Source organism: Zootermopsis nevadensis, unplaced genomic scaffold (assembly GCF_977971745.1).
Source record: "Zootermopsis nevadensis isolate Lab colony 2312 unplaced genomic scaffold, Znev_1.0 Znev_ptg000017l, whole genome shotgun sequence".
NCBI classification, from domain to species: domain Eukaryota; kingdom Metazoa; phylum Arthropoda; class Insecta; order Blattodea; family Termopsidae; genus Zootermopsis; species Zootermopsis nevadensis.
This window is the reverse complement of record NW_028259149.1, coordinates 2526019-2548397: the sequence shown is the minus strand read 5'-3', so window position 1 is coordinate 2548397 and position 22379 is coordinate 2526019. Positions and strand designations below refer to the sequence as shown.

The following is a 22379-nucleotide window of genomic DNA, read 5'->3' as shown; positions in this document are numbered from 1 at the left end:
TTCACAACCTCTTACATGAAATCAAAAGGTTCACAGGAGGCAGCTACTGTGTACCATCCTGAGCCAGATAAATCCAATCCAAACCTTCCAATCATATTTGCCCAGGATTCATTTTAACATATACTCCATCTAGGCCAGGTCATCTAAGTGGTCTCTTTTCTCCACGATCGACAACCAAAGTTCTGTATACATTTTTTATCTCTCCATGCAGACTAAAACCCCACCCACCTTAACTGCCTTTATTTGTTCATCACAATAGTATAATGCCCCCAAACTAGCAGAGATGAATTAGGTGTAGAATAGGAACATAACAGAGTACTATGAATTGTGTGTGATCTATAATAAAGCTGATGGTTACCAACTGTATTTCTTTAACTGTACCCCACTGGCCACCTTTCCCCTGAACTGGCAACTAGTCCTGGACACCTCTGCTATCCAGGTTGCAATATGCAATAATGAACTCAGTTGTGAACCTGTTAAATTGTGTTTATTCTTGAAGGAAAGGTTGTTCATATTTATTTACAGAATATAGGTGTTATTCTATGTAGTATTATTTGCGACAAAGAAACATTCTATGAACATGCTGAAAGGGATTCAGTCTGTGTGCAAACCAATGAGTTAAAAAAGTTGAATTTGTCACTCAACTTTATTATGTTTACAGGATTGCATTTGTGATCATAAGTTTCACACAGAGGATATCATTACTCAGATCACCTCTGAAGTCCGTACATTTACTTTTCAATTGTTTTTTTGTTGCCTACACTTTAAAGCCTTAGAAAATGTCTTCTTCAGCCCTTGTTTCAATTGTGATTTAATAATTGTTATGAACATGACCTTTTAAAAATAGAAGATCTTAAAATATTTCCAACTGGTTAGAAACAACATCGCCTTCTTTCAAGTATTTCTCAATAAGCAATACATAACTTACTTTTTTTAAATACAATATTTACATAAAGTATGAACTTTGGATTATAAATGGTGAAATGCATATTCTAAGACCATAACATTATGCACCTAGTATGTGTTGTTTATAAATTTAGAGTTTTCTACTGATCTATGTAATGATGCATGCATTTAATATAAAATATTTTAACTCTTTGAGTCAAACATTTGTTCTGCACATGTACCAATGATTCTACTTTCAGTGCTCCGATTTCCTATGCAGTATGTGAGGTCTGAAGCCAAACTACCCTCCCTTCTGCAGATGGTGCATACATCAACGAAGATAAAATAGGCATATTAATTCGACGATGGAGCTCGGTTCTGTTATCTCATCCTCAAATACCAGATATTTATGTCAGTTTGTACATGGGGGCCAATCAGACTACACAAATACTAACCCAAGTAATTTCCATCATTAGAACAACAAATGATCCTGTTAAATGCAGCTACCTAAAGAACTTCAAAATTGTATTTTATTCATTAAAACTTAAAATTCAATCTGTTAAAAGTTTTGTAGCAAATGTGAGATAAAGAACAAAATATTTTAAAAACTGAACCAAGATGTTTTGAGCTGTTTTTGGTTCCTGAATATTGCGTCTGCTTTAGGATCAACTGCCATCATTTGCAGTGAATACGCGTATGTTCAGTCAAATTTTGTTAAAATGAGGTTAAGTGTATGACAAAATTTGTTTTATTAATAGGGTCAAAAAGAAAGAAAAGAAAGTCGATAACATAATAAAATTACGAGTTAGGTGCATTAATACATAGGCATCTAAAGTTATTTCTTGACCTGAAAAGTGATAAAGTAATCTTCTATTTTGTAACAGCAACTTCTGCGAGACTACACGGTACAGGATCTTAGTCATTTTCAAACTTAAAGCTCCATCACATTACAAAGCACTAAGCAGCGACAAATCTTTATAACACTGCATGGAACCAATGTAACCGAAGTGTTTAAGGCACAGAAATAAATGCAGCAATGAAGTTCAGTGAGCGTTGTAACTGTATAGTTAAGTGGTCCCCAACCTTTTTGTGCCTACGGGCACATTTGAGAGTTTATGAGATCGTGGCGGGCAACAACCAATTAACAAAGCCGAATTTTCTTTTCTCCCGACAAATAAGATATGGACACCAAATAATACGCAAAACAACATGACGTTTAATGATACAAGAAATCGCGCAATCAAAAATACATAGTTTTATAAGTACAATTATTATTACTCAAGTGGGAAGTTAGTGTGATGTTTGGCACTGCATTTCATCGGCCAGTTTTTCAAATTTGAGAGTGTAGGATGATGTTGCTGCTCGCAAACAATCGTCAAGATGGGCATTAGTAAGTAGAGATCTGCGCTTTGAATTTATGGTGTCTCTATTATTCAGTATAATCTCTTTCCACAACAACGCGGGCACCACGTTGGGGACCACTGGTGTAAGCAAATGAATGTGTCTCTATATAAACCTCAGGCTTCCACAATTATACTGAGAATGTTCCAATGACATGTTGGGTCACGACAAAAACCAAACACATTTCTAAAAATCAGGGACAAACAGCATTCACAGGCTAGTCAGCCATATTCTCCCACTTGCTGTAAGCACAATAAAATTTGCAATATGTACACTTATTTTTATAACATTATGGTAATAAAATATATTTTAATATTAAATTTAAACTGCTATGGCCAATAAATAAAGAATAATGGAACTTAATTGGAAGTTCAGTCTTTCACAAACAACAAAGAAATTATCTATAAATTTGCCATTAACCTACTGTGTTCTGATACCACGTGCGGCAGGCACAGCGAAAGGCCAAAGAGAGACCCCATGACTCTGATCTGTTGGCTATTGCTGTGAGGTTTTAACAGTTTGTCCATTAAAATGGGTACCATGCCCTGCCGTGTACCCTATGAAACAGAACACTTGGGTTCGGACTTGGGTTTGGATTTTCTCAAATACAAAATTACAGAAACCTTAACAAGAGTTACAAAAAATATTCACAAACTCAACAGTTACAAAATTAAATTATACTTTCTTCGATTATTCTTATCATTCATACTCCAAAAATACAAATGATTTGACTTGAAGAAGGAAATCAGCTAGTATAATTAATCATATCATGAAATTGTTCCTGTTGAAGAAAGATTTTGTTGTGACTTGTATGTTCAAAATATAATTTATATCCAAGTTGTTTCTGCTTCTATTTGATTGAAACATTTTGAATATTAACAAATATTCAGAATATGCAATAATACTATTCCAGTCCAAATTTCAGAACTCTTACACTTCTTACAATTGCACGAATGAGAAATATAAGACTATATGAAAACAAGGCTGATTATCCGTTTACATAAACTGCTGGTTCTATTTTCATGCCAATAACCAAATACAGTTGCTTTAAATAATGGACTATCACTATTCACATAAATTAAGCAAGCCAGGCGGCCAGTAAATCCGCCTCTCACTCATTTTCATCTTGCAGTCTCTCTTTCTCAATGGTCACAGTGATCATGTGGTCTGGGACGTGGGACCTGATCACTCAGACACTGGGATCATGGTTTTGAAACCCACTGTGCTGTCCTTTGAAGGCAGAGGCCTTACAATCAGCTGATCACTCTTCCGAGGATTCCCACCAAAGTCTTCTTTCCATGTGTGAGGTGGCAAAGTCCTTCAAGGACTGTACTGGAGTAAGTAAATAAGTAAGTACATAAATAAGTAAGTAAGTAAGTCTCTCTCTATCTTATTCATCTCCAGAACACGTATATAACACTATGAATGGCAACTGAGCACCTTCATAATATACAGTAAAGTAGGTGCAAGAACAAAACAAAGTTTCAACTTCATTATCTGGTTTACTGTAAATAAATGTGTGCTAAGTGTTAGCTGCATCGGGCAATAAACTAACGACACCTTCCTACCATTTAAGATACAGGCAATAGGTTTTTTTTTAAAAAATGTAATTATGTTCAATGCTGCAATTCTATGCCATTTGAGAATTAAGGTCCATATTCACTGTAGATTCCTCTGAGCAACACATGGTGATGAAATGAAAAGAATGGCAGTTTCCTTCTTCTTCAAGGTCAATGTTATAGGAAAAAAATGGTCAAAAGAACAATGCAGCTATTTAACGGTCTGTCAGAATTGATAACTGACAGATCACGCAATTTACACAATCATAAAAGAAATTCATAAGCATTACCACTGATATAGCTCATTTGGTTTAATATTGGTAACTGATTTATGGAATGTAGCAGTAATTTTTAGATTAGGTCAGCCGAGCTTTTATTTCTTTAACATGTTACAAATACAGTGGTTTGGAAAAATGAGGTTAATTAAATAATCTATGACAGTGAGTGAGCCGAGATTTATAGATCACTCAGCGCAGTAATCTAAATTATGAAATACACGTACCTGCCGATAAACTGGAAGCCAGAATAGACGTGTTTAACCTCTTCACTTGTATCTGACAAATATCTTCTTTTTACGTGACGGCTGTAAATTTATTAGAGAGGTAATATTTACTCTTTAAAAATAACATCACAAAATTAAATACCACAATACATATTAACACGAAATTTTATAATTTTTATTGTAAGTTCTTAACATTAAAATAGTTCCTACAGAAATATGGTGAGAGAATGTGGAGAGGATCGAACTGGCTTCAGGTAGGTACAGCGTCAGGCTTTAGTGGCTGGTGACAGCAATAAATCTGTAGGTTATAAAAACATTCAACCCTCTAAATAAGATGCCAGAGGAGAAAACCCCAAACAACGGATAAATGTCAAATAAATACAGTTTAATCATAGAAGAGACAAGAAAAACTGTATGCGTACGTACCAAGAGAACGCTGAACCAACACGTGAGGTCTTCAGAAACACCCAATACAGCACCGGCATTGTCAAACTCGCCACAGTAATTAGGTGCCGAGAACAAGGTAAGCATGGAGCGGTCTGCAAAGAACTGGTATCCGTCTTCAACAACTTGGTGCGCACGCACTATCAGCGAACAGTCATGGCGCTGCAGGAAACTGCGCACAATGTCACTACCAAAAACATAGCTCACACCGCGGTCATTCTGTGCCCAGCCATGAACTCCCTGTAATAGAGACCAAAAATGGCGCTAAAAGAATGACAAAGATTGACCGAAGTGTAGATCGACTCAATAAAACTTATATTACGTGAAATAATTTCTTTAAAGTGCGCAACCGTACTACCCAGCAATAAATAATTTGAAGGAATATTTATTTACATAACCAAGACACTTTTACTAACAAAAATTATGCAACAAAAAGTTAAACTCCAGTCTTAATTTGTACGCCGATGGAGTCTGTACGTTAAGACGCTACTTACTTCGGCAGGATCTCCCCACAGCAGATCGCAAACAAGACCAGAGTCTGGAACATCAATAGGCCTTGGGATGGCTCGAATCTTCAACAACAAATAAATTCAATGATATGAACGACAACAACGGTATTCAAGGTCACTGTTGCAACAGTGTGAACCAAGTTCACGGTCGTGACATTGTGATGAAATAAATGACAGACAAACAATGGGCAGGCCCAAAATGTGTTCTTCAATTACGCTAAAACATAATAAACACTTAATAACGAAAATTAAACATTATTACTATAGATCTAGAAATAATAAGGAATGAATATTTCAGCAAACAAAAGAAGTGAATAAGAAGTATAGAAGGGAGAACTTTGCGGTTTGGTAAGTGATAACGTCAAAATTAATGTAAATTGTTTAACAGCTCTTGTTTTTGTTGGACACAATTAACATTCACCACTCGTGTTAAATATGTTAGCCGTACTAACATGGTTAAAATGATCACTCCACCCCTGACGAAAACGTAACACGTACTCAGACACGATATTTCAGATCAGTATACAACCAAGATGTTTGGAGTCGACGGTCAGGAAGAGAAAAATCTACGAGTACACTCGTCAGGAAATCAAACCCCCGTGACGTCAGTTGTACGACTAAGTTATAACGGCAATTGACGTACCTGATTTAAATCAGTGAGCTGGGGTGAAAGTCCACCGTGCATGCAGAATATGGTGCCTTCAATTAATGCGGCTGAAACATTTTTAATCCTGAATTAGAAACAAAATTATCCCCTTGTGTCACACAACCACGAGACAGACCAGATGTCACGTCGTTTGTGTGACTCGTTTCAAAATCCTGTGACGCGTAAGAAGTGACGCATGGAAACAGATGTTCCTACGTTACTTCTTTCATAGCCTGTGGCTAATTATTAAATATATTATGTAAGAACGTCCATTCGCTTCGTAAATGTTGTAATGGCCAATAATAGGTGAGACGCGAGGATACGTACCTACTGGAAGGCAGTTAAACAAGTCTGTAAAGGTTTTCCATATCTTCACGCTGTACCTTCTTTTGCACTCGTCATAGAAACCATATACCCTGAAATAAAGAAATTATAACATCACATCTTCTTCTAACAAGCACTTGAAGAATTTATTCTACTTAGTCGCCGTGAAAACTTCGGGCCATCACCTGTTGATACTGGCACATTCGTGGTTGCCTCTCAGCAGAAAGAAATTGCTCGGATACTTCATTTTGTATGCCAGAAGCAGACAGATTGTCTCGAGGGAGTTCTTACCCCTGTGAACAAATAAACACGCACTAGTCACTTCATGCGGGGTGTCCCCCAAGGCATGTTTCGTAAAAGAAGGGCAAAATACCTTCTGGACACCAACCCAACTTATAAAAAGATTTGCAATCTGTAATTTCAACTCAAAAACTGCTCAACAGATTCTGGTTAAATGTGACGTTGTGGCATAGGATTTACGTTAATTACTTCTGAAAATAAATCTTCCTAAATAGTTCAGTTACTTGAGTCCTGTTAGGTCCAAATGTCTTCCTGCACACTTATATTAAAAATGTCTGCCATTTTTCCTCAAAGTACAAGTGAACAGCTGAAGACAAAGTGCACCTACGATATAATACCTGAAAATTCAATTAATAACGTAAGAAAAACATGCCTTCACAGCGAAGTTGAATTTATTAATGCTGTTTAGGGAGATAATCATTATTTGTTCTGAAATATTACGTTAACCATGAGAGAAATGTTACAGACTGTTAAAGCAGGCGGTGGCCAAACCATTCAGAATGTTGAAAGGGCAACTTCGCCGTCACCACCCCACCCAATCGACCTCAAAGAGCTGACGCAAACGGACCGGAAGCAATTATGAACTGGAGCAAAGAGGCTTTAGACAAATCAGAGGTCTTAAAAGGAAAACGAAGATTAATGTAACTATTAGTAATAATACGTCGCTCTGTATGCATCTCATTTGTAATTGGGGCGACCAGATATGAAAGAATATTCGAACAGATGACAGACGATTTGCGTATGAAATATGACAATCACGTCCCAAAAGTTTTTTGTACGATAACAAAGGCATTTCTTTGCTGCAGCTCGGCTCAGCGGAAGGAAGCTGTGAAGGAGAAATGATAAACGAGGGGAGAAACCAAGAATTCTAAGCAGGAAGGAAAGTTGGAAGAAAAGGCTCTGAGAGGTAAGACGGCGGAAAAAAAGGAAACACGTGACCGAGAAAATAAAGCAAAATATAGAAAGGAAGATATATAACGAGAAAGAAGCATGGAAAGGGAGAGATAAATAATGTCGTAAAGAATGATCGAAAATTTACCAAACCCATATTAAAACACCTAATTAAGGTTGCCATTCAATACAGTTCGATTGGATTAATATAGCTCTGACTGTACAAAATCCCACGCAGGCCACGTCGCGTTGTAACCCACTACCAGCAGTCCATCAACTGTCTAAGAAATATTTAGATTTTCAGTCCTTATAGCAAAGAAAACACAACACAATAACAAAGGCTGGCTCGTTCGTGCTGCTTAACTAAATAAACGCTACCAAGACAGAAATACGAAACGCAAAATACAAAAATAAACGGCGCGTACAGATAATATCAAGCTTTGCAGGGTTAATTCATTAACAAAATAGAGGTTTCAGAGGTCAGAGGTCAAGATCACGCCCAACTCAAAACACCCTGCTCTGACGTGCGTGACAGCCAACAGCCAATTTCAGACGGACGAAGACACCGCTCTGGCACGAAACTTTTCTGTGACGTCACTAGATATGACGTCATTCCTGCGTTCCCAGTTCATTTGAAAAAAATCTGTAGGTTTCAATATCGCTTCTAATTTGCATCTTAATGTTATCTTACGCTAATAGAGTCGCGTGCTGCATGCATAATATTTTCTGCATTGACAGGCAAGGAAGTGTTGGTTGGTGACCATTCATCAACAATGTCTGCGTCTCGATTCTGAAGGGTTCTGACATTTGTTTAACACAGTGTGGATTGTTGTATTCTTGGACCACAGACTAGGTCCTAGAACCCATCAAACCAGAAGTTTTTGGGTGTTAACGCTTTGCAGATTAAGGACTTTTAATTGTTATGTGTTGATTTGGCACTCATGCCAATAAAAACGTGTTTTTTAATTAATACCTTAGATGTTCCCCGTATTCTTGACGTGAAATCTTCTAGTTGTGTTATAATATTCTGATATAACGATGTTTAAATAAACAAACAGACTCTTCATTTTATGTTAATGGAGTCCGCATGGTTCTCATAATAAACAGGGATAATTTCCATAAACATAGTTAAGCATCTGATCTTTGTAATGGTGAAGTATAGTGTTTTCTTCGCGGTACGGACTGAATCCTTAAGAGTTACGCAGACAAACTTTGAGATTGAAGGGATAAAGAGTCGCTTGTTCATTTTTCAAGATGTTTCATGTTGTTCATGTAGACGCTGCTTTTCTCTAGGCGATTTTTAAACTAAAAAATGTTTGTCGCCTGGCTCTCTGGCTGCGACCACCTTCATACAGCCTCATCGTGCCTCCGGGTAAAAACAACTGCCTACTCGTTCCGCGTCTCTCACCTGTCGACGTAGTCCCCGAGGAACAGGTAGTTGGACTGTGGAGGGTACCCCAGCTTGTCAAAGTGTCTCAGCAGATCCTCGTACTGCCCGTGTATATCCCCAACTATGTTGACTGGAGCCTCCAGCTCCAGCAGCATAGGCTGCTCCAGGAAGATCTGTCGAGTCACTAGGCATAGCTGTCGTACCTGCCACTCGGCTAAGTTCACCTGAAAAGATATCATTCGGTTCACGTTATTCGAGCTTTTGGGACAAGAAGAATGGTAAGCCATCAAAGAAACGTCGTTCATGAACACATAATTTCGAAGTGTTTAACTTGTAGATTCATAATCCACAAGGATTATAATGTATTCAATTTTTTTTAAGCAGCAGAAAGTCTGAAGACGCCTGTCTTCTGGTAGAAGTTTCCCGACGTTTCACCGTTCTGATGACTGAGGCAGCAAGGACCTCCGAAACGTCAGTAAACTTCTACCACAGTACACGGCGCTGCAACCCAGAAGACAGCAAACTTCATAATCTCCTACGTGAGAACCTGAAATCTCACCGAGGAACTTATCCGTCTGATGCCCTCCCAGGGAGGTGACACCTTCATCTAAAACACGTGGAGGCTCACCTTCACGCCCCCTATACCCTATTATGGCGTAACGAAGAAGTAATTGACCGTCACCGAGAAACCTTAAACTCAAATTAATGTTGTGACATTTCAGAAAAAAGAACACAAGTTTAATAAAGTACGTCATCTGGGCTATACATAGAAACGGTGCGTGCCAGGAATCAGACGACGAGAAGCAGTGTAGGAAGACCACCAGCTCTTGATGTTAGAAATAATATTGAAGGACGAAATGGCGGTCACAGACTAGAAGGGCCTGAACTGACAGCTGAATTCCTCTCACGGTTACTTATTGCATTGAAATTACAAGATATATCAACTAAATATGAAAACATCTTCAGGGAGACTGATGCCAGAGGGAGACTCGGCCAAACCCCACCATAGGCACCGCCACACCACCGTCTGTATTTCTCTTCTGCGTCGCGTGAACAACACACTCGTGCAGTGAAGCGAGACTGACGTTGGCTATTATATTATAAGTAAATGAATAAAACTAGAAAACAATTAATCACGTAGTTAAGGTGTAATTTTCTGATTCCTTCCAGAAAAAAATATTTTTTTCGCTGGTTTGTTTCAAAATATTTGCAATTAATTATGACATATGATTCTCATCCGGTCGGTATCTGGCACTCTTCGTGATACGTACTGTATTGTGCGACGCCTCGCGACGCGACGACCCATCCTTGGCCCACTTAATATTGACGCGTAAACACGAATAAAGACAACTGTGGGTGCCAGGGTGCATTTAGAATCAGGTATTTTCATAAGACTTGGATCTATTTCCAGCAGAGTTCGCACAGAATACATTTACTACAACACACAGACAAACTGCTTCAATTCTTGAAAACATTTGACCGTGTTAACCTTGCTAACATCTTGGAAAATAAAACGTCTTGTCTCGTTTCCAAACACGGAACAAAGCAGAACCGATCAGATAAAATACATCTTTAGCCAGCTTCAGCCAGACAGGTGTTCGCTGCGAGTGTCAGCCGCAATTGGCTGGCTAACAATGGATGCAGAATATGCGATACAGTTTTGCTGCAAGACTCTATTGTCTCCGGTACGAGATTTAAACGTGGGACGCCTCGAATGCGAATAAGGAATGCCAAGTTCTGTTACAAGAAGAACGATTATTGAAAGTCTTTTACGTCGTTCACCTCTCTTCTGGGATAATTACTTCGATATCTGAGCGCGTATGTTTCTTACCGCGGAAAACACGAAAAATGGGTAACATTACGCTATTCAGTGGTTTATAGTAGTGACGACGAATAACGATTCTCGGTGAAGACACTCGGTTCACAGCGGAAGTTAATTTTTAAAAAGGCAACGTCATCGTATTTCTTGATGCAAGCATTTCGTTTAAATTCTTTATTATCCGTCTTGTTCACGAACACAAATCCATACTGGAGAGATGTTACATCTCCGAAATTACCTGACGGATTTTGGTGAAAATTGGTGCTGTCCAAGTGCTATGTGCTCAACCCATTTATTCTCCTTTCTTTTCGTCATCGTAATAATATTTGGTGAACAGTGCAAATAACGGAGCATTTAAGTTGCCATTTTATCCATCCTCCTGCCACTTTCACCCTCTTTGGTCCAAATATTCTCATCAGTGGCACGAAATACGTAAATTATAACCTCAGTTAACAAGCACAAATGTTATGAGGTAGTTCTATTTTTAGACATTCATAATCAGGAAGACGTCGAAAGACGTCATATTTAGCGTACGTGAGCGGCGAGGTGCCTTTAAAATTGGAATTTACCACACACGTCTCCATATGTCGTTGAGAAAGAAACCAGAAAACCGGCGCTGAACGTCTGGAAGACTTTGGTCGCGACGCGAGGTCTTAGAAGGACACCAATTTTACCGCAGACGAAGCTCCTTGTGACAACGGATGCAACAACACCAACGCCGAATGTGACGACTTTCGTAATCGGGACGACGCCAAGACATTAAATTTAGGGTGCGTGAGCCTCGAGGTGCCTTTGGAAATGAAGTTTCTGAATGGCATTGACCTTAAAATGTAACGAAGCCAACACAAGGCCTGGGCACCTATGCGACATGCTTCTAGCAAAGAGACGCCGAGCGTCACAACAAATAGAGGTTTTGGAACGAGCGTAGTGACTAAAACTCTCAGGGCGCCGACGGCAGAGAAGTGGATTCCGGTTAATATACAAACAACGATAGCACAAAAAAGTATAAATTTGCAACCAGAGACTTTACGTTAAAACTTAACATCGTGTTGTCTTGTAGGTGGTTACTACCCTGATGACTGAGACAGTAAACATCTCTGAAACGTCGGTCAATTTCTACCACCCTACTCGCGGCAATATCTCACGAGACAGCTAAAAGCTCACCCAACTGATACCGTTTCTTCCTCGGATAGCTGGGCCTTAGTTGGATTTCGTAGTCACAGGACGAAAAACATGGGCAGAAAGACTTACTTCTTCAGTCTGCACCAGAATGTTAGGCTACAATTCAAATCTCTTTCTGCAGAAAACTAATTCGGAAGATCGCACTGAATGTGGGTTAGAATTAGGGGTGCGGGGGTACAGGGGAGACCCTGTAGCGGGTCGATACTGCGCGCGGGGGGAGGGAGACAGCTTGTCGCAGTGCCGATACACAAAGATCTTGGAACCACTCCGTAGAACCTCAGTTATCAATAATTATTAGTCGTTATCAGCACGTCTCGGGCGGAGGAATTTGGGGGTGCTGGAAGGACACAGAGCGACTGGTTTTTACAGCAAAAATCCCACAGAGGAGGGAAATCGTCAACAGTAATTTCCCTTGCTTACCCTTCGACTGATCTTTGAACCACAGAGAAACTGCATAATAAGCAGTTTAAAAATGTCTCTTCACCAAGTATCATTATGATGATAAAATCCAGTTATGTGGGGAAATGTAGCGTACATGGGGACGATGAGAAATGCGAGACAACATGGAAAATCAAGGCACAAATCGGAGGATAATATTAAAGTAGATCTTAGGGATATTGGGTTGGAAGGTTTGGACTGGATTCATCTGGCTCTGTTGGGTTGAATAGCTATGTTTCGTTCGCATGTATTACAGTTTATTATGAACTTTCGGCCATGAAAAAGACATTGTGTGTTCACTGTACACACAACAGAACTGAATAGGTAAACTGGGCCTCAAGATTTATTCAAGAGTTTACGGGGCCGTCAGCCGCTGTCGGAATATTTATTTATTCGACGGTTCTGGCCCTGTAGTGAAACTCGCGTTTATAGAATTGGCTTCAAGCCCGCTTCTCTGTTCATGTGCCACCTCCAATTCCCCGATTCTCATTTCGATTTTAAACCGCATGTTACGAACACGCGTTCAGTGGTTTTTGTTCAATTTGAGCTGGATGCGACCGCAGAATTTCAGTTGGATGGATCGAATAGGCCGTGTTTGTGTGTCAAGATCGCTTCATTGTTACAATAAACACACGGCCCCATTTCATTAATTCTGACATAAAATCGAGTCCCAACAATATAATTTTGCTATAAGCTATTATCATGAAATTAGGGATAATGGAGACAATGAAATAAAGTCAGAGACAAAATTAAAGGAAAACGGAATGAGTGTCAACACAAATCTTGTAATATACTGCAAGAATAGCCATTGCAAGGGTTTTGAAGTGTCCCCAAGAATTTCATAATATTCATACGCGTTTTTGAATTTTCAATTTCTTGTTTAATTCGCCATAATTCCTCTTGGGTCAGCTGTTACCACGTATGCAAGAACAACAATAGCATATTTATTATAAAACGGTGATCAATTAATTGTTTTAATATTTTTCAAATCATCACCCTGTTTTACTATCACAGCTGAAAAATTGTTCTTAAAGTCAGATAACGTGGTCACCGTATGTTCCAAAAATTCTTGACACATCTGTTAGTTGACATCAGTAACAAAAACATAAGAAATATCGACAATGTCAAAATTATCTGTAGACTAAATACGCGTATATATTTAATTAATAAAACATAAATAAGGGTTAGAAAAAGGATAAATACATAGGACACACACAACAAAGAATAATTAGCTATTGCGTATAGTATAAACAATTTCAAAAAGGGTTTAATAAGTTTATGGTGTTGTGGTGGAATAATGCCAAATTGTTACAAGGATTAAAGGATATGAAGAGTCATATATGCAAGAGGACACAAAAGTTTTAATTTGTCAAAAAGTTGAGGACAGCAATGTAATCCCTTGAAGCTGGCTGAAATGTATCCGAAGCATGTAGGGTGGATGTTACACAAAAAACATGTGTAATAGACGGACTCATTGTGCTAAATTGGTAACATAATAACAACGTAAGAATATTAACATAAACATTTGCCTGTTTGCCGGTCTTCTTTCTGCCAGCCAGCAATTGTGTTATCACTTTATCTGCATCCAGCGCCTGTTTGAACATCATTCTTGCGGGTTCGGTGAAGTTTTCCAAACACTAGCCACGAAAACAAGGCATTTGTCTAAAAGTTTGTTTGAAATTTCAGTCCGCACTCTTGACCCACTTCCGCACTGTCGGTCACCCAAAGCAAGCGTGGCTAGTGACACCCTTAACACACCGCACACTGTAACACTCCGATAGCCTGCACAATACTGCGTACTTGTACACCAATCACCTCTACCTACACTGCTGGACCACTGGCAACGCGCGCATGCGCAGGGTCAACCATGTTGAATAAGCACGACGTTCGGCGCCGATGCGATTTCCTCCTATTTGCCGACGCTGTATCAAGTAATATATAGCGTCTGAAGGGGAATGACAATTCTAAACTTTCGTTAGCTGATTTAACGACGCTTTTTCAACTAATGTCATAACACTGTAATTTAAAATGTTCTTTTGGTGTATTGTTTGGGCGATGTGCATGAAATGAACGCAAAAAAGGACTGACCAATCTGTCTGTCCGCATTATACAACTCCTCGAAAACATCTGGGCAGATTTGGATAAAATTTGGTTTTGGAGCTGTCACTGGAAAGGTATTTTTCTTTAATTTCCTACTATCAGTAATACCAACATGGTGTACGAACAAACGTGACGGTCGATCGACACTAGCGCCACTTGCATTAGGGCCATACAAAGATGTATTGTTAAAAATGTTTGGAAAATAAAAAGGTGGTATAGTAATTTCTGTATAATGCAAAATAACAAACACAGCAGTCGCAGGAAATCTGTTTCATTACACCACAATTCGATCCCACGACCCCAAGCATTTTACCACAGCTAAAGCACCTGACATAACTCTATTGATTTAAAACCATTTGATTTCTACACATGGAAATTAAAAATGTGTAAGACAGCAACAGATTTAATATTTTCTTAGTAACTAATTTAAAAATTGTATCAGGAGTGTTCAGAATTCAGGATTTGCAGTTTCCACATTTTCACTTAAACTATTTCAACTGTAATGCAGATTTATTTAACCAAGTAACTTACATTGTCCAAATAGGGAGAGATGTTGCGGTCATCAAGTACGCATCTGGCTGGCCCCGGCACTAGTTGGAGGCAAATGGTTGGTTTCATGCTCCGTCCTCTTCTCCCAAGAAAGGAAATAGGGTATCTCCAGATGCATTCAATATTCATTAGTTAATGAAACCTGTAATTCCCCTAACGGGGCATTGAAATCCAACTGTCATGCTTTAAACGGCCACTTCGCTGTTGCAAAAATTTCATCACAGAACTGGACGTGCAAAAACTTGCAGAAAAACACTTTAAAATGTTCTAGTATTGCCTCATGACATAAAATTAGACAGTTATTTCGGGCAAACAAACATAAACACACGTTTTAAAAACACCTTATGTATAACACGTAAAATAAACAGCAAATTAAGAAATACTTAATGGACGTGGAGGCCATTGCTTTGCATATTCTGATTCTTGTGTCCTTTTTGACTTCTCACATTCTTTAAAAAAAAAAAAAGAGAAAGAAAGAAGGTTATCTTCAAGTTAAAGGTGCAACCAATCATAAAATACCTCTCTGCTTAGCAAAGTATAAAGTTTCATAAATTTGGTCCAATTAGCGCTGAAATTAGTTCACTGGACTGATGCATCTAATTTCCTGACACCAGAATAGGACGACTCAAAGAAAGGGATTGAATGGCTAAAGTCTGAGAGTCAAGTGCCCCTTTACCTCACGGTCAAATATCTCTTGGGTGTTAAGGACTTTCACGAGTCACAGTTTCTGATCCTGACGATGATACATCATGGACACTTTCATATTTGGGCTTTTCTGTTGCGGTTTCACATTTGGATGAGGAACTGGACAAAGGATTTTTGAGTACGTTTATGCTAGTTTCATTACAAACTGGTGAATTCTTAGGGTACTCGAGTTTTGGTTCTGAAACTGATAGATCTCTAGAATTGTTAAAAGTTTTTGGTTTGATCGCGTAACTAGACATGGTCGTAAGGTAAACCGACGACCTTTGGTTGGAAGGAAGTGTATCAGCATTTGACCATTCCCTTTCGTTGTCGGCGACCGAAGACAGATGAGACTCATGGTAGGAGTGGCGAATGTTTTGATGTTTAAGTATGGGAAGTGCCTTCAGACTTCCACTCTGTTCCCTTTGAATACGATTCCTCAGAAATGTTTCCTGGTGCTGACGACGCAGTTGCTTCTGTAGTTCTTGCTGGTGCTGCACATGCACAATGTCATCACGCTGCGTCCCCAAAACAATGTTTCTGATCTGGATGCGCTCGACAGCAGACGGCTGGGTCTTTCTTTTCTCGCAAAATGCCTTTCGATATCTGAACACCACGAAGGTTGTAATGGCACACGCAATAAGTACCAGTACCAGTACGACGCATATTATCACATACAAATACACAGAAGAAATCATTTGCTCCTGAAACTTTGTCTCAATTTCTACAATGCACAAAGTTGCATTGCAGGATTTGTTATGTCGGAGGAATTCAAAGTTCTTGGCGGAGAATTCGAAGTATGGCTCGTCACACGTCGAAACAACTCTAATCTCATTCTCCACACTCCAATTCCACAGTTCCCATAACCCACAGTCGCACGCAAGCCAGTTGTCCGACACCTTGAAGTACGTCAGGTTGTTGAGGTGACAAATTACACGTAACTGTAAATTATCCAAGTGGTTTCTGGAAAGATCCAAAACTGCAAGATTATACAACTTGGAGAACTGTGTTTTGCTCAGAGTATCCAAAGAATTATTTTGCAAATGAAGTCTCTTCAAGCCTGTTAGTGGAGTGAACGCATCAACCCCTAAAGTTTTCAACTTATTACCGGAGAGTTCCAAAAGTTCTACACTTTCCAGGAACGCAAACACGTCAGACTGAAGCGTATGCAGTTCATTATTTGACAAATCCAAAACTATCAAATCTTTCATCATCACAAACAAGTCCTTTTGCACAGATCTTAATAAGTTGCCAGAGAGGTAGAGGGACTTTAGTGATTTAAAGGGAAGGAAGACTTTAGGATCCAGAGTTTTAAGCCGGTTACGTGTCAGTCTGAGCTCCTGAAGGCTCGATATGTTCGTAAATGTTTTCTCTGGGAGAGATCTCACATTACATGAAGACATATCAAGTGACCTGAGGGATGGAACGTTGAGAAAGGGTCTACCAGCAGGAAGATCGAGAATGTTATGATCTAGCTTAAGAAATTCGAGCCTGTGATTCATTCTAAAAACATCTTGATCCAGAGAAACAATTTCATTTCTGCCAAGGTAGAGGAATATCAAGTCTACCAGTTCTGTGAAAGTGTCCTTTTCAACTACAGAAATCTTGTTGTTGGTCAAGTCAAGTATTTTGATACGATGAACGTCGAACGATCCCTTTCTGAGCGCACGCAAATTGTTGCTGGACGCATTCAGAAACATGACACCACCACCTAGATTTCTGGGTACGTGTGTCAGTGAGAAGTTGCAACAATTTGCTCTGTATGGAGATGGACAGGTGCAGACATCTGGACAAGGCACATCGCCACCCGCTACCAATGTCGCAAACAGGGTACTGATCACCAGAAACCTTCTGCTGCTCATCTTAACCTTCCAGAATATTCTAAAAAAATGAAAGAAATCCATGTTACAAATACTTTCACACTTCATCTGCATTCACTGATACAACTATTAACCTCAGTCTTCATAAAAACACATCATGTCTTACTACTTTCTTTGCTATTGATTTTATACATTGCCTGTTTATTTGTTAACACTTTATCATGATGTTAAAAAAACTGCATACTTTATTTACTTGGGGTAAATATTTCTCTAAAAATAAACAAAAACGTAAAAACAATACAAAAAATTACATCCCAGTCTAATCTGAGAAAAAATATTTTCCTTAGTACAGGGCCATGCAGACATATGGGGAGTGGGGAAAAAGTTCCATGTATTCTTAACACTGCACGGCTCCTAGAAAAGACTGGCAATAACAAACTTTTAAAATATACAAATTCAAATGACTATGTTTTTCCTTCTATCTTATGAATACATTTTAAATTATCATTTTGACATCGTTAACAGCATTTTTTTTAATTCGTTGCAGTATGCGTATGAAAAGGTACTTTCGATTTCTTTAATGCAAGATGGAGTACTACTGAGAACAATATTTTTCGCGTTACTGTACCCAAATATGACGCTAACAGCTGCACGGTCAAGAGTGATCCGAGCATTATTACAAAGTATAACAAGGAATCAACTTTTAAAAAAAATCCGAAATAAAAAGGGGAAAATTTACACAAAGGCTGGAACGTTCATCTATTATACCACAACACTAACTACATTCCCATAAATCATTTTCATTGTATTTAAAAAATTATTTCAAATAAAAGTTACGTGCATTAATACTTAAGTACAAAGTTTCCATTTGATTCTAATGGCTAAGCCACGTACAAATAACAGGCGAAGTTTATCGTCATGTGGGCTCTGATAAGAAGTGTAAAACGAAACAACAGGCCAAGCCCTTCTGAAGCAGATACAAAGAATAAAATGGCGGTAGTTTATCTAGCGTTTGCATGAATGTATGTAGAATGATAGGATTATTACTCAATAATGAATTGGAAGGTATGTGAAAGGATGAGATCGTAGCTTAACTGAAGGCATTATACCGGCATTTTCTTGGTGGGACCGAGAGGAATCACGAAAAATCTCAGTCAGATGCTACAAAACACAACAGTGAACTGCATAATTTATGCAGAGCGCCGCCTGGTCTAAAAATAGTAAAATTAAGGTGGTTACAACAGGCTTGTGGCAAGTCACCAATTCGAAGACGAAAGGATTTAAGAGGACAAAAGCGAGACGCATCTCAGGGTCATTATGAGCACCGGAGATGGGCGAAGCTGTTTCCGGATCGTAACCAACCGAGGTGTCGAGCCTTCTAGTTCTGCCACCACGACGTTAATTGTGCAACTCATATTCACAGAGCTGCATAGATGGAAATTCGTTCGTATATGTTTAAAAAAAAAAGGAAGACAGGAGAAGTTTTGGTATGCAAATGGCGGATTACGTACCTGCAAACGGATGTATCCATACAACCTCGTAAATTACGCTGCAATAACAAACCGGTGAGGATAGAACTCTGTCCGCGCACCGAACGACGCTCTGGCGTGGACTAAACGTGCAACATTTCCGTCTCGTTTTCCGCGCATTGCAGTTATCAGAGTACTGCGGTTTGCGATTACACGGCCTTATCACTTGCGACACGGCAAACAACTCGCGTTCCCTTGCCTGGTCAGCAGACAAAACAGGACATATTTCACGCGGCCGATCAAATTATATGTAAACATGCAGTCCGCACCGCGAAGAAAACACCACACTTCACCGTTACGTTACAAAGATCGACTGGCTAACGCTGTTTACGGAAATAATCGCTGTTTATTCCGAGATATAAACGCTCTGTGGCAAAAATGCATAGCTACTGAATGTTAAAGCAGGTGGTATATATCGTTACCAATAGCCCAAAAGCAGCGATTCCGTGGTCAGTACTCGAATTTCATATTGAAACTGTCCTGAATTCGAAACCTGGGAGGTAGATTTACTATCAAAGACAACTTATTATTAAAATTAAATAAGCTCAAAAGGTACTCGAAAATGATCCGTCAAGAATGATAGGAAAATCGGAACCGGTATTCAGAGAAAAAAAAAACACATTTTTACTCAAAAGTCTAACAACAGGAACCAATTTCCAGGTCACAGATGGAGAGCTCATGGGTCTAAAGACAGGAAACAGCGTTTTTTAGGTACGAAGTCAAGGCCATGTGGATCTACGCTGTTCTGCTGGCTGTCACTTTCCATCAAATAAATTAAAGAGAAGAAAGAAAACAGGATTTTGAATGTATGTATTTTGGTGAAACTTTTGGGCAGTATATAAATTAGCTACCGATTCTTGTTTACTCTGTTAACAAGAGATTAACAACCAACCAACCAACACTTCTTTACTACGTAAACAGATTTTGTACCCACAGCATTCACCGCAAATAACATTTTCATTAACATGTGACAGAAAACATGTCGCTTGAATGACACACTGGTTCCAAAATACTGATAATATTTACGCTGCTTCGCTATTCTCCATCTTCTAGCATGCGACAGTCATTTATCAGTCGCACGAACCATCAAGCCATCCATCTCGCCACCGTTCATTTACGCGGGAGCAGTCGAACTCGGGTTTGCCAATCCGACGACTGACATTATTATGCATCCTACAGAGCCACTGAGATAGCATTTGCTGCGAATCAGTGATAGGGGGGGAAATTTTCAACCTGAAAACAGAAGAAATCATATGAAATAGCAACTGAAATAAAAAACCCAAAGCACAAATTAACCAAAGGCAAAAACGACGTTTAAATGTTGGTGAATTTTAACCATCTGGCACAGGGGGACATGCTACGCTTTCCACGGCAGCGTCGGCTCTGTGATGCTTTGTGCACGTGGTCTTTGAAATGACATGAGCAGAAATGACACAAAAGCCAAGCTACTGATCCAATATTACAAAAAGTTGACTGCCTTCTCAGTTGTCATGCTGTGTAGCCTGGCGAAGGTTTACAGGTCTTTTGGAAATGTCCACCGCCTGCATCACCACTGTTGCGATGATAGAGCTGAATGCACCTGCGGAATATCAGAAAACTTCTACCAGACTACGCAGCACAACGGCCGAGAAAACAGTTGCGTCCACTGCCACGAGAACCTAAATCTCAAATACTGAATAAATACCAACTACTTCAGAATTCCAGAGACGTATAATCTGATTGATGATCTGACGTCAAATACAAACAGCATCAAATGTGCTGAAAGGCCAATTGGTTCACATAAGGTCCAGTGACAGGCTTTAATGTCATCAAAAAATAATTTATATAATTTCAAGAGGATCAGCATGATTTTAACATACACTTACTGTTCTTGAAAATCTTTTGCACATTCAGAACAGGGGTAGAATTTTGAGAATGTTCTGAAGAAATTACTCATGTCTGATCTTTCTTCTGGAGTTGGTTTATCAGGATAATACGCAGCCATCGTATGAAGGAAACCCCAAGTCTTATTACCTAAAATAAGAATATATTAAAAAAATTTACCATTTAAACAGAAAACTGTCTTCACAGTCCCATTACATAAAAGCATCTCTTATTATAAATTTGCATGTAAATACATTTTAGAGCAAGTTTATAAATTCCTTGGGGATTTAAAAAATTACTATGTACCAATAAACACTGGGTTCAGTAAAGAATAAGTTCCTGCTTATGTACCATATCAATTCCGGCTCCTAATTTCTGAAAGTTACATCTAGATGAAAAGAAAAATGGCTGAAGTCTGATTATAACACACATTTATATATCACTTGACTGAACAAGTCAATTTACAGGATGGAGGGATAAAAACCCTGAAGAATATTTTGAAAGGCACACAACACAATATCCCTTTCATACCATAAAACATGCAACTGTTTTATGTGTTTGTCAAATTCAAATATAAGGTATCCAAACAGCATTTTGCACCACAAGCTAGAGAATATGCAATAAAAATAAAAGTACTTGAAATTATTTTATAACATTAATATTCTTATTAATTTTCCTGTTTCTGTATATGTATGAATTTTTGAATTGTTGAATGCACCTGTAACATGAGTTTTTGGCACAATGAAAAATATCTGTAAAATTTCACCTCAGTACTTCAACCACTAACATTACCTTCAAAAAAGACTTTCAAACATGTTACAAGATCCTCATCACACAAGCATAATACATTAATTTTTATCTCCTGAAAAGGCGATATTACTTTGTGTTCAGCAATACAGTTATTTCAAGACAATTAAAAACCTCACCTAATTCATCCCTATTTAGAGGACACTGTTTCTCACTGGAATTGTCATCTCTTTTACCCAGTGTTTCCTGGAATGAAGAAATATAATATGTATTTGTTTGATAAATAATGATACTCAGACTATTGAGCTAGATATCAGAACATACAATGTTAATGAATGGCCTTCTACATATATTTCCACCCATAACCTAAATTCTCGATGTTGTAACAACAGCCCGAACAAGATAACAATTCACAAATATTATCATTAAAAATTAACCTTTTCAAAATTTGTTCTTTGTTGCTTTGTCCAAGACTTGAAGTCCATGCAAGCTCGACAATATTTATTATGTGTTTCTGTATCATACATAGAACCGTTCCCACGTGCCGCCATTGTCTCTACAATATGAATGATGTAACAGTTTATACACATAAAACTGACAATCAGGGCTAGTACATATAAGCAACTAGGATAATACTATGATGAGCACAAACATAACAATTTATGCGTAAACAACTGGCAGCACAGTACTGTTAAAAGTGGTATATTCAAATAAAAGTAGTTAAGTGTTCAAGTAAGTCACAAATCAATTCATATTTTATGAAGCCGTCAAATCTTCTCAACTTGAAGTTGGATACC

At 38.6% G+C, this 22379-nt stretch overlaps 2 protein-coding genes across 10 annotated transcripts; both read right to left on the bottom strand.

The window, feature by feature from the left end:
- Positions 1 to 627: 627 nt before the first annotated feature.
- LOC110835417 (uncharacterized) lies at positions 628 to 15606 on the bottom strand. Of its 6 annotated transcripts, none has more exons than XM_022075604.2 (9): positions 14922 to 15605; positions 8870 to 9075; positions 6456 to 6563; positions 6274 to 6362; positions 5944 to 6014; positions 5286 to 5363; positions 4774 to 5031; positions 4348 to 4428; positions 628 to 3613 (listed from the first exon to the last, which is right to left on the bottom strand). In XM_022075604.2, exons 1-8 carry the CDS (start codon positions 15066 to 15068, stop codon positions 4390 to 4392), a joined length of 996 nt encoding a protein of 331 aa, XP_021931296.1. In that variant the 5' UTR covers positions 15069 to 15605; the 3' UTR covers positions 628 to 3613; positions 4348 to 4389. The 6 variants fall into 6 exon arrangements, with proteins under 6 accessions (XP_021931296.1, XP_021931295.1, XP_087206199.1 ...); XM_022075603.2 differs by having other exon boundaries at positions 628 to 3618; positions 14922 to 15603; XM_087350073.1 differs by lacking the exon at positions 14922 to 15605 and adding an exon at positions 13808 to 14231 and having other exon boundaries at positions 628 to 3618.
- On the bottom strand, positions 15369 to 22364 carry LOC110835416 (FAD-linked sulfhydryl oxidase ALR). Of its 4 annotated transcripts, XM_087350068.1 has the most exons (6): positions 22272 to 22364; positions 22020 to 22138; positions 21762 to 21828; positions 20838 to 20985; positions 19999 to 20205; positions 17363 to 17504 (listed from the first exon to the last, which is right to left on the bottom strand). In XM_087350068.1, the coding sequence occupies exons 2-5, from the start codon at positions 22131 to 22133 to the stop codon at positions 20043 to 20045; spliced, it is 492 nt and encodes a 163-aa protein (XP_087206194.1). In that variant the 5' UTR covers positions 22134 to 22138; positions 22272 to 22364; the 3' UTR covers positions 17363 to 17504; positions 19999 to 20042. The 4 variants fall into 4 exon arrangements, with proteins under 4 accessions (XP_021931291.2, XP_021931292.2, XP_087206194.1 ...); XM_022075602.2 differs by having other exon boundaries at positions 22020 to 22333; XM_022075599.2 differs by lacking the exons at positions 20838 to 20985; positions 21762 to 21828; positions 22020 to 22138; positions 22272 to 22364 and having other exon boundaries at positions 15369 to 17504; positions 19999 to 20170.
- Positions 22365 to 22379: the final 15 nt, after the last annotated feature.

Bases quoted from the DNA above. Each gene is read 5' to 3' on its own strand.
- LOC110835416 (XM_022075599.2), bottom strand. From the start codon at position 20,018: ATGGAGAATAGCGAAGCAGC. The intron at 17,505-19,998 runs GTAAATATTATC...TCATTTTTTTAG, and splicing joins ATGGAGAATAGCGAAGCAGC to AATATTCTGGAAGGTTAAGA.
- LOC110835417 (XM_022075604.2), bottom strand. From the start codon at position 15,068: ATGAATATTGAATGCATCTGGAGATACCCTATTTCCTTTCTTGGGAGA. The intron at 6,564-8,869 runs GTGAGAGACGCG...ATTTGTTCACAG, and splicing joins CTCGGGGACTACGTCGACAG to GGGTAAGAACTCCCTCGAGA. The intron at 6,015-6,273 runs GTACGTATCCTC...AAAATGTTTCAG, and splicing joins GTTTAACTGCCTTCCAGTAG to CCGCATTAATTGAAGGCACC.